This window comes from Nansenia antarctica, assembly GCF_963989245.1.
Source record: "Nansenia antarctica genome assembly, chromosome: 5".
Lineage (NCBI taxonomy): Eukaryota > Metazoa > Chordata > Actinopteri > Argentiniformes > Microstomatidae > Nansenia > Nansenia antarctica.
This window is the reverse complement of record NC_137690.1, coordinates 68,373,305-68,385,997: the sequence shown is the minus strand read 5'-3', so window position 1 is coordinate 68,385,997 and position 12,693 is coordinate 68,373,305. Positions and strand designations below refer to the sequence as shown.

At 43.3% G+C, this 12,693-nt stretch overlaps 1 protein-coding gene across 1 annotated transcript in view; it reads right to left on the bottom strand.

Moving 5' to 3' along the window:
- adamts7 (a disintegrin-like and metallopeptidase (reprolysin type) with thrombospondin type 1 motif, 7) overlaps window positions 1-12,693 on the bottom strand; it is a gene marked incomplete at both ends in the record, with an annotated part of 111,573 nt that overhangs the window by 62,307 nt on the left and 36,573 nt on the right. The window contains one exon of the mRNA XM_080531884.1: window positions 4,426-4,570. Coding sequence (XP_080388010.1) covers window positions 4,426-4,570 — 145 coding nt within the window. The remainder of the gene's footprint in view (window positions 1-4,425; window positions 4,571-12,693) is intronic.

Sequence of the window (12,693 nt, the reverse complement as noted above, 5' to 3'; positions counted from 1 at the left end):
TCACTGGATACTTTCTCAATGAGCTCAAATGATGAGGTCAGAGCTCAGCTCTGGCTTGTTAATCTTCTGTCCTCCCCACAGTGTCACGCCAGTTATTGGAACTGTTTAAGCTGTTACGGTTTACAAGCACTGGATATGCCATGCAGTCCATTTTGACGCAGCAATGGGTGTAAATCCAGCTCTAATCGCTGTAATACCAAAAGTAGTGATTCCATAGTGATGAAGATACATTCTCCCAGCTAGGCTGTGGGGTACTGTGGGGCTTTGCTGTACTGTCCTGGTAATCCAAGTACGTCACTCCATTTCCCCAAACCAAACACATATGGCACTGGCATTTCATTTCAAGTTTCTGCAATTGCAACAATGATATGTGTCATGGACTTTGCTCCATGATACAATGTTGTTCTTTGAGGAAGATGTATATGTTTATATTTAGATCAGTGAAGTATGTTGTATATAAAATGTGGGTCGATAAATATGACTGCATTTCATTGTCTGGTACTTGTACTCTGCAATCACAATAAAGTTGAATCTAATCTAATCTAAGGGTGTGTTCTCACTAGAACATTTGCTTCACTTGGAATCGGAGTTTAGGATAAAATTTGCTTTGCTCTGCGTCTTTTGGAGCTGTGAGAACGCGCATTCGAAGTCACTCCCGGAGCAAACAACCGACGGATGCTCCGCTTGAAAAGGGTGGTTTCGCTCCGGTTAGAAGCGACGCATCGAGGCTGTCCATAGGAAAACAACAGCGCATGTGTGTTGATGTGGATAAGAGCGGGACGAACGGGCAATTTTAAATTTTTCGGACCAATAACTACCACGTTACCAACTACCTGTTGCTTCGATTGCGTATGTTACTTCGTTTACATAAAGGGCTGTGAGAACGCAAATCGAGAAATAATTTATGCAACAATGTTGCAATCTCATCCACTTGCTCCTGGTCATGATTGGGACTTTCACGTGAGAACATGACCTCAAACTAGAGATAAGTCCTTCGGTTTGGTATCCTTGCGGGAGGTTTTGAAATCCTGGCAACCCATTAATTATAAATAATGTTGTCTGTACTGTATGAATAGCAGGTCAATGACGAGTACGGCAATCATCTCTCATTAGATTACTTTTTCTTTTCTTTTTTTCTGAGTGGGGCAGTCCCACTCATACTTTTATTTTTATTTGACAGATGCAGTGAAAACAGACAGGAAAGTAGGAGAAGAAGGGAGAGAGGGCATGTCAGCAGGGCATGGGCCGGATTCGAACCCATGCCGACATGGGCATATGTGTGCACTGTAGACCGCGGTGCTAGACCACTGGACCACCGCCGGGCCACTCATTAGATTACATTCTTATCTAATGGGTAAATATACCGTAGGAAATATTGAAATCAATAAATGAACTGCATTCATTCAACTTAATTTCTTTCATTTGATAAAACTAGGAATCAAATCGAAATCCTGCAAATTACAGAGGAGTTATCATAAGCGGTTACTCTGTTGACATTGTATCAGGGTAAGATGCCGGAAAGCTCTATGTAAACCTCTGCTAAGCATTCACTGCTTTAAAACAGAGCCGTGGCTCTCTCCCGTTATGAGGAATGTAAACCCTATCTAAGCTGGAAAACTGCGTACAGCAGCGATCCACAAAGGAACAACATGCACTCACGTGTTCGATCCGTGCCTCAAAGCCCTCCACTTGACATCTGGTGTGTGTCGGCTTGTGTCTTGTTTTATACATCTTCCCTTTGAATTTGGCAATTTGTTGCCCTTCAATAGTGAGTAGGCTACTCTGCGCAGATGATCAACCCAATTCTGCCAAGTATGTGTTTTTACTGTTTGTGTGTGTGTGTGTGTGTGTGTGTTTAATAAGAGGAGAGGAGGAGTGTGTGTGTGAGCAAAGACGCACACATTTTCTTTTAACCATTTCCCAGATGTTTTATGAATTGTGTGTCTTTTTGCTTTCATAACCTATTTCATTACATATTTTTGCCATATCCAAAGCTTATTTTATCATTTGCATCTTTTCCAGTCTATTAGATTAGATACAATTGGGTGTGTAATTCAGGAGGGAATTCTAGGAGGTAATTAATCGAGCACACACCTCGTTAGGTCCTGACCCAGGACAGGTGTGTAGTCAGGCCATGCTTACAGAGCTGTGTGTGTTTGTAGGTAAAGGCGGCTACAGACTAGATTACTTTTCAAGTTGTAACATCGCTGAGCCTCTCACACTAAACGACCGTCGTGCTGGTGTCCGCGTCGCAGCGGCGCGCAGACTACAGGATGTGGCAACGACGGGGGCTCACAGACTACAAGATTCTTCACTAGGTCGGGACGATTCGCCAAGCTGTAGTGTCGCGATATTAGCACATGATGACGAGACATTGACAGCTGTCAAAAAAAGCGCCTCCTCCGCGCTGCATTTCCTCGACCTCTCATTGGCTGTGCTGTCCACACGGGTCGTTGCCCATCTCAGACTAGCAGATTGTGCGCCGATAAAATGAAACATGTTTGAAAAAATCGGGAGCCCTGCGACGGCCCTCCGACGGGATCGGCGGCCCTACGGTTGCGTCTCTGAGTCTGTCACATTAAACGAGCGTCGGAGACGGCGCGTCCCCGAGTTTGCAACGACGGGAGGATTTTGTCTCCGACCGCAAGAAACTGGTCGGCGACAGCTAAATCGGGGTTAAAATCGTCTAGTGTGTACTCGGCTTAAGAGGGGAAGAGGAAACCAGGGGAATAGTAGGGTGTTAGATTAGCGGCAAATGTACGAGCACAAGCTAGATGGCGCCGTCGAGCAAGAAGTTTGCTCATCGAGCGAGCATAAACGATATCGAGCGCACACAGTGTTGGAGGCAAAATAAGTTTAGAATAAGTTTAATTAACTTGAGAGCTTGCAAGTCTGACGTTGAGCAAGCAGACATTTTCTGTAGCACACAATATCAAACAAACATACTTCATGAGGACTCTAGAGGTTGTTTTGAAAGTATGTACATTTTTTATTTTTTTATTTAAATAAGAACAATTCAAAATGAATGTGGATTCTACAGGGATTGAGAAGCTGTCACGTCAAACCATGACAAGCCCCCAGGTGAGGTTTTTCTAACCCTATCGTTTTATGAATTCATGCTGATGCTATGCATCCTAGAATTGCTTGCATATGTGTTGCTCCTGGTTTTAAGCTTTTTATCCTATTACTCCATTTATAACCTGCTCTATATTTATTAAATAAAATCTAAATAATTAATGAAGAACGCTCTTTTCATTCCAAGAATGTATATGGGTTTGAAGACAGGCTGATTAGTAAACTGGTCTGAAAATGTGATGGCTTACTCTAGACTTACAGCAAGTGAGTATGAGATCTCTTAACTGGTTGGTTCCCACACCTTCTGAAACATCAAATTCAAGCACCTTTCAAGGACTTTCAAGACTCAATTCCCTCAAATTCAAGGACCCAACACGGCATAGTTGGAGACAGATCTAGATGAGAATTTATATCATAGGAACTATCCGCTCACAGACAACTATTAAAAAGAGAGCCTTGAATGTGTGAACACTAGATGGTCTCTTGCCTTCTCTACCACAGCACAGCAAAACAATATATTGTGAAATATGTGTTAAGTTAAGCAATGCAGAGACTTGTATACTAGTTGACGAGCTAAGTTTTTTATATATATATACTGTATATATATTATAATTTTTTAGAGAGAGAGAGAGAGAGAGAGGGGAATTCAAGCACTTTTAATGACCCATGTCTATTTTCGAAAACCTTTAAGACCTTGATTTCAAGGATTTCAAGGACCCGTGGGAACCCTGTATTTGTATAATGTATAATATTTGTGTAATGGATTCCCAGGTAATTTGTCTAGCAAGGTGCCTTTGTTAGTGGCCAAAACGTGTGTAAGGGTATCCAACATAAACTCATTGTGCGCTTAACATTCAACAGCAAGGCTAGCAAGGAGCCTCTGACTCACCCTGTGTTGTATGGGATTTAAATCAAACCTGTCCACTGACTATTCTACATCCCCTCTGGCGATCCAAGACTTGGGCTTAACCATCACTTCAAGAGGTTTAACTGTGAGAGGCATTGGCCAGCTTGGGGATGAATATGCGTATGTGTATGTGTGTGTGTGTGTATGTGTGTGTGTGTGTGTGTGTGTGTGTGTATTGTATGTGTGCGTCTGTACGTGTGTGTGAGACAAGGTCAAAGAAGGCGGTCTTACATCCACGTCGTCACAGAGCCGACTTGGGCTTAACGATCACTTCAAGAGGTTTAACTGTGAGAGGCATTTGCCAGCTTGGGTATGCATATGCGTATGCGTATGCGTGTGTGTGTGTGTGTGTGTGCGTGCATACATGTGTGTATGTGAATGTGTGTATTGTATGTGTGCTTCTGTACGTGTGTGTGAGACAAGGTCAAAGCAGGCGGTCTTACGTCCACGTCGTCACAGAGCAGCGATCCGGAGCCGTACTGGAGTCGACACTGGTGGGCGGCGCTGTAGAGCACCCCGGGGGCCACGGCTCTCAGGGTCACTGGTTCTCTGACGGGGGGGTCATCCAGACACCAGCCCCAGCCTCGACTGTAAGAAGAAGAAGAAGAAGAAGATGAATAACACATTAGACTTACATAGCGCCTTTCTAGACACTCAAAGACGCTTTACAAACTGAAAAGATCGAGTAGTAATAATATATATATTTTTTTTTTTTATAAAATAAAGTATAGGGGCCTAATTAAGGTAGTGCTGTGGACACATGGGAAGGGGAGGGGGAGAGGGTTAACCGGTGAAGGCGAGCTTGAAGAGGTGGGTTTTGAGGGCCTGTTTAAATGTTGGGGAGGGCGTTCCAGAGGGACGGGGCTGCGGCTGAAAAGGCCCTATCACCCCGGGTCCGGAGCTTGGTCCTGGTGGTCTTGAGGGTGGTATGGTCGTCAAACCTGAGGCAACGGGAGGGGGTGTGGAGGGGGACGAGGTCGGCAAGGTAGGAGGGGGCCAGACTGTAGGGTACAACCCCAGGGTGGTCAGAGAGAGAGAGAGACACACACACACACACACACACACACTAATGCATTGGACAGTGCCCGCACTGTCCATTCACATACCATACATACAGTATGTGTGCACACATAAACAGACATACCGTTTATTCTAGCGTTTGTCCAGACGGAATGTGAATTATCTTAATACCAGTGGGACTGGCATGACAGGGACAGAAATGAAAAGGCCTCTATGTTGCAGAGCTGACAGGGTGGTAAGTGATAGTGGCGAGAGAGCTGCACTGTGGGACATGGAGACACACACACACACACGCGCACACACACACACACACACACACGCACACACACACACACACACACACACACACACACACACACACACGTGTCATCGATCCTGTTTTAAGATGAAAGCTGCTCAGATACTTGTCAACCATGTAATGGATTCATCTGTCTGTCTGTATGCATCAATGTATGATGCTCTCCTCTCACCTAGACTGTGGATGTGAAAGAGGGGTTGCGAATGAAGGTATGATGAATGCATGCTTGGCAGCAATCCGAAGAAAATGTTCAAAAGTTTCCAAGAATAGGATGTGTCTTTTATGTCCTGCATGTTGCCTCCCTTTCGTCATTCCATCTTCAGATAGAACATCTCTTGATCTGCCTGTCCACTGCTCACTTTCACTGGCATTTCATGGAGCTTCTGCAATTGCAACAAAAAAACGACATAATACAATGTTGTTCCTTGAGGAAGCTATATATATATATGTATGTTTTTATTTACATCAGTAAGGTATATGCTTGTTGTATATGTAATTTGGGTCGATTTCATGGTGGCACCGACTTATGGCACCTTCTAAAACTAGAGGTAAGTCCTTCAGTTTGACTAATGGGATTCGACTTCCCTGCGGGAGGTTTTGAATTCCTGGCAACCCTTTAATAATAAGGAATTAATTTTGTATCAGTACGCATAATTCTCCACTTTCATGTTGGACAGGGTGAAGGGAGTAGCCTAAAACTCTAGCTTGGCCAGGAGTTGAGTTATAGGAGGCTAAATTCCCTGAACACTGACATGGCGCAAGTTAAAAGGCAACGCTGGATGAGAAGATGAGGTCAACATTCTACAACAGCAAACAGGAAAAAACCTGTTTGCGACACAGCTGTGCCTCTCCGCTGCTTTCATTAGCTAATCCAATGGGTCACTTGCGACATCACCAGCCTGTTAACAGCTAAATTGTGGTAAACTTTATGTTTCGGTAACAGACAGAGTATAACTACTACCCACTACCCTGGTAACAATGTATCCCACTTGCTACAAACATAAGGGCTTTGATTCGTTAAACCGAGTCTGTGTTTTGACTAGGGCTGGGTATCGCCACTGATTTCCCAAAACGATTCGATTCCGATTCACAGCTCCAGATTCGATTCGATTCACGATTCGATTCGATTCGATTCCGATTCGATCTAGTTACAATATACATTTTTTGCTTGAATATGAAAGAGATTCTCCGAACTAATGCTATAAATGGTTCAAGGAACCCTATAACATGTAGCATTGTTAAACATATCAATGAATTGACGCCAAAGCAGTTACATGAATGTACTTTTTATTTACATATGACTTTGCTTTTGTCCAGCTCATCTCTATCGTCACATTTTTAAAATCCAAAATGCACCCAGACATCTGACTTTAAGCCTGGTGGTGACTTGAGTGTCCCTGCCATCGCCATGTTTTTAGATTTGAGTGTTGAGACCTCACGTTGCGTGAGATACATTCTTGTAGCGCGAGATCTGGCCACGAGATCTCGTTGCGGGTTGAAGCTGAGAGAAAGAAAAAAAAAAAAAGAAAAAAAAAAAAAAGATCGATCTCGGGATTTATGAATCGATAAATCGCTCATTTAATGAAGATCGATTCAGAATCGGGAAATCGATTTTTTGAACCCAGCCCTAGTTTTGACACGTGTTTGAGAAGATCTAGTTTGCGTGTGGAAGAATCAAAGAGAGTGCCCGGCTTGTAGTGTTGCATGCCAAGCCGTGTACAGTTGCTGCCTCACTGCTACTGAAGCGAGCCCACTAATTACCGTTATGTGCGCTGCACACATCCTATCAACAAAATGTTCCCCTTGAAACAGTTGGAAATCTAATTAGCTTGAAGCGCTTCACGTAGCCAACATGAGGCTGGTTTGGTTTCCCAAACATAAGACTTTGGAATTTGGTTATCTTAACTTGGCGTGACACAGTTCCTTCAACAAAGGACAGCCAGGAGTGAACCAATCAACCAGTGAATTCAAAAGGAACAGCTGTGGACTTGTCGGCATGAGTTTATGTAAGCCTATATGATCTAAAAACCTATTTAGATCTAAAATATGCATTGAAAGAATATGAGTGGGTTCTTGCTGAGTGTTACGCCATCCAGCCTGTTTTGTGTTTTCCAAGACAAGACCAAGACAAAGAGTTCACCTTAACTGCTCCTCCTGAGACATCTAGACACTAGAGACATCTACTACCCCCCAGCATCTTCTGAGACACCCGCTTTTCCCCTTTACTGTGTCCCCTAAGACTTGTACCCCTTGTACTGTTTCTCTGTTCACTGTTTCTCCAGTGTCTATATATACATGAAAAAAAATGTTTTCCTTCTATCACAGAGACTGCCAATGGCCCGGGGCCTGAGCTAGATTACTCTTCCTGCCACGCCTGGTGGATTGATGATTCACTTGCTTAGTCAAATGTATTGATTGTAAGTCGCTTTGGAATAAGGCGTCTGCTAAATGCCAAACAACGTAAATGTAAAGCCTACTGTATGCGTGTCAGAAACCATCCATCACATTCACAATCACCCCACTTCTAACGGCAGAAACATGTACAAGGATTTCTTCGCATCGCTTGGCACTGAAACCGTATGCCATATGATCACAGCAGTCTTCTGAACAAAACTGTGCTCTTATCTGACACCTCAGCCCTCAGCCCAGGCATCAGAGTGCTACATAAAGTAGCACTAACATTCACAGATCAATTCATTCATTCATTCCTAACTCCATTGTATGTGTGTTATCTTCACCTGGCATGCACCAGCTGTTGTATCACAGTATTATTAACATGGCTTGCACTGTAAAGTTGCGCCCACCTAACTTTTCAGGAATACTCCATCATTACCTTGACGACAGTTGTTAGATCAATTCATAGAGTTGACTTATTATAGAGACTAATAATGCATCGCAAAGTGCTTCACAATGCTGTCATGATAGCAAGGAAACCAATTACTCACCATGATGGATTTTGACAGTGGTAATGGTTATTCTGCCAACGGTTACTTTGTGAGAAATGGGCTTTCAAACTGGGACTGAGATGTTATCCACTGGAATAGCTGCTTTACAGTGACAACAACATATTAAAATGTTGACACAAATGACACATTTCCCTACCATCAATAGGGTATTGCGATTGGGAAGACTTCTCCAATACATGAAATGCTTTTCAGTGAACTTCCTGGATCGAATGAGTTCAAAGGGAAGTGATTTGCTTAACCTTAATCTCACGTTGACAAACTCTGTCATCTGTCATCTGTAATTCACTTTGCGCAAAGGAGAGGGCTTAGAGATTGGGGCTACCTGAAATCCGACCCAGTCTACAATGTCAAAAGGTAACATTGATGCTGAGAAGATCTGGAGAAATAATATAATAGCCAACATGCTCAGCCACACTGACAGCTGCAAGGGAAACAACACATCTCATACGTAGGACAGGCAGGGTTCTCTCAGAGTGGAACAAGTGTCTGGGTCTCTGTAAGAGTTAGTTACATGTAACCATTGGGCCTTTTAAACACTTGACAGATAGCTAACCATGTGAATAGCATGCGCTAGCATTAGTAATTCATGTACAGTGTGCAATGATTAGGCTAGTTGACAACGATTAGGCTAGTTATCCACCACTCATATTTCCTTCTTTTTAATCGGATTCATACATGCTAACTTTGATTTGAACGGGTTCGTCCCTATTTCACTCTCAGGTGGGTTGTCTTCTGAAAGAGGTCGAGGTCTCTTTTAGTCTAAACGTGTTAACAGCTGTCTGACCTACATAGACTTCCTGCTTAGTCATTTTGCTAACATAGAAGCTAACTGTTATTTAATAATAAAGGCACATGGGGTGATATAATTTCGACCACTATGCAACAGCAATTAAAATGTTCTCCATGACTGGCTCTAGGACTGCATGGGGTCCACTGACAAGGGGTCCAGAGGGACACCAGCGCTTCAGATGAAAGCTTTCCAGGGAAAACGTTATGCTGGTCAAGGCAAAATCTCACAATCTTGTCATCTTAGAGTTAGCTCAAAAAGGATTTTGTTATTATGATGTGTCAAAAATAGTTGGTTATGACAATGTTTTTTTCAAACACAGATTATTAGAGAGGCACTACATAGAGAATGCAGCAGACCTGTTAGTCTTAACCAATGCAATACCAGTGGAAACCTTCATCCAACTTTCCAAATACTCGTTGCAAACAATCCATGCACTGTGTGGTGGTATTTTCACCGACAGCTTGAACGGTCTCTTTTAAGGTACACCGACTCACAATCAAGCAGGATACACTAATTGTCCTGCCCTCCCTGCAATTTCCTAGATTCCTTTTCAATGCAATTACACACATGAAAAGCTTTGAGGCTTTCTTTTTTTTGCAACACTCACCCCCCTCCTCCCTTTCAAAAAAGCTCTGGTCTAGACAATGAAGAGTGGCTCTGTCTGTGCACAACACATCTAACATGATAACCATCTGAACAGCTCAACTACCTGACCTCAAACATTCCAGACTAACACCGACATCTGAACATAGGACGAGGATTGAGCCCCGGGGGGGGGGAGAGAGAGAGAGAGAGAGATAGAGTTTGGTCACACTTCACAGTTATTCACATTAGCATTAGCATTTACTGTGTTGTTACTCATTGTTAGACTGCACTACGGCGAGGATCACGTTTATGGTTAGGGACAGGGTTCGGGTTAGTTAGGATAACCCTGTTGCTCTAAATACAGTGTAGAGAGGTGGCGAAAACGACAGAGCGGCTCAACCATTTGGGGGATACCGTCAGAAAGTGTTTCCCAGGAAGGAGAGGAGGAAAAGGAGGGATGAGATCATCTGATAGATGGTGAGAAAGAGAGGGGAGAGAGAGAGAGGCAAGCCATGAGAAAGAAGGGAGTGAGAGAAAGACAGTCTGAGAAGAGCCAAAAGCTTTAGGGGGGGCGGGGGGGGGCTGCTGGGTGGTAACAGCTGGAAGGAGAGAGCTCTCATTCAGAAGCAGAGCCAGAGTGGGGGTACAATGAACAGCCACACAGATGAACATATGTAGATGCAGAGACACTGGCTCTGGACCGCAGAGTGATGATTGGCTCCTAGCATGTATAACAACATATGGTATCCCTTTTAAGTGTCCCCTCTATCTGTATAGTGACGCTATACAAGTACTCTAGTAACAGCATTCAATTACCATGCTGTTACGGTAATTTGGTAATGACACGGTATCTGGAGTTGAGCAGATTGTGTTATTAATGAAGGGTCAGAGGAAGTGTGAGGCAGTGTGTGCGGTGCGCGCATGTGTGTGTGTGTGTGGAACAGTGCTTGTAGAGTTCCTTATTTCACTAGGTTTGTTATGCAATTACGAAGCAATTGTTTGTGGAATACCACACTTGACTAAAACAACTAAAACCTATAATTTACAATGTCAAACTATTAATTATGTGAGAACAATATTTTTTGTGAACAAATCCTGCATTTCGTCATTATAGTAAGTAAAGGTAAAAACTAAAGGTAGGAAGAGATGTGTTTGTGTGTGTGTGTGTGTGTGTGTGTGTGTGTGTGTGTGTTTTAGGGCATTTCTGCTTTATTGGGCTATCGACAGTAGAGATTGACAGGAAGTATGGATGAGAGAGAAGGGGGGTGACATGTACGATATGTCAATAGCCGGAATCAAACCTGGGCACCTTGCAATGGCATGCGCCTTAGTGTGCTAAGATAAAACACTGAAGAATAGATGACTGGTCAAACACAAGACATACATTTATTCCCAACGATTACTACAACATTCATGGACATGATCGAATACCCCAAATGCTATTTCACTATGCCCTCAGATTAAGATATATTGGCTTGCTAGGAGTTTACGCTCAGAACAATAGCTGAAGCTGAAGACTCTCTCTACATCTCATTAACAACGCATGTGAACATTAGACATTGATGGTCAACTCTGTGATAACCTGGTCACGATTATGTTGTGCTGTTTTAACAGAAAATGAGAGTAGAGCATTAACAAAATAACCCATTTAACAGTTTCAAAGCAACATATGACTGTAAGTTTTAACCATTATGTTTTAACACACGTCAAGGAAAACAAAGGAGAATGGAGCCCGCGACGGGCCTAACCCAAAACCCAAAGAATATCTTGTTGTCCCTCTCCTTAAATATCATTCCCAACAAAGGACAAGGTGTGACATACAATACAATCGCAAAGGAATGGCCAGGGTGGGCTTTCCTCAGGCACATTACAATCGCAAAGGAATTGACAAATGATGAGGATGTGACTTATTTAGGATGTCTGCCAAACTGCAAATAGTTACATACATTGAAATCAAGGCTGGCGCCACCAAAATCCCTCTACACTACGCCACTTATGCGCCCCGGTGTACGTACTGGTACTCTTTTCAGGTTCACCAACATTTGGTTCTGGTAACCATTTCTCATGTCAAAACTTGAAAATCAATAAGCCAACTTAAGAGACTAAAGATAGCGAACTTAAAGACTAATTAAACGCTAGTTAATCGTACAACAAAACATACACTGCCAGCTTCCATGTTTCACAATGGTTATATACTGTATATATTAGCTGTTTGAAAAAATCCTGATAGGGATGTTCAGCTTTAACCGGTGGTCAGTCCAACAAACTCAAACAAAGTACTTTCTGACGGCTCCCTGTAGAGGATTTTTAACATATTGTAGCGAACGGGAACTGGTAGTGTAACTCGCCCCATGCGGGGGTCGAACCCCGATCTCCCGCATAACCGACGGCCGCGCTAACCACAACACCAAGAGAGTTAACTCCCTTGGTGGAGCTGTTAACGGGCCTCATACAGGATCGTTACACTATCCTCACCGTTCGGGAGAGCGTGCCCTCACGCTTCACTATGTCAAGTCCCTCACGTGGACACGGCTCTCCGATGGCCTTCCTTCCATCCCAACTTTCTGACACCAGTGTAGCGAACGGGAACTGGTAGTGTAACTCGCCCCATGCGGGGGTCGAACCCCGATCTCCCGCATAACCGACGGCCGCGCTAACCACAACACCAAGAGAGTTAACTCCCTTGGTGGAGCTGTTAACGGGCCTCATACAGGATCGTTACAATATTTTGTTAAAACATTTTAACAGTATGAATTCTGTAAAATGTCTTCTATGGGAATATGTCTGTCCATTTCACTACTAGTATAACTATAGTGGCTGTAACTGTGCCCATAGGATTGTTGAAAGTTCATCTCTGTCCTGTTTATGAACACATATGAACTCACTGGAGAACGGTTTCATAAACATTTATGGAATGCAGACTCCTATCGCTGTTGTGTCTATGTTGACACTATACAAGAGATGTATATTGTGTGGTGCGCTATGTTGTTACATGAGTAATGACAGTGTTACTACTGTAACCCCTTCTTCTAACCACCGACAGGCCCAAGCA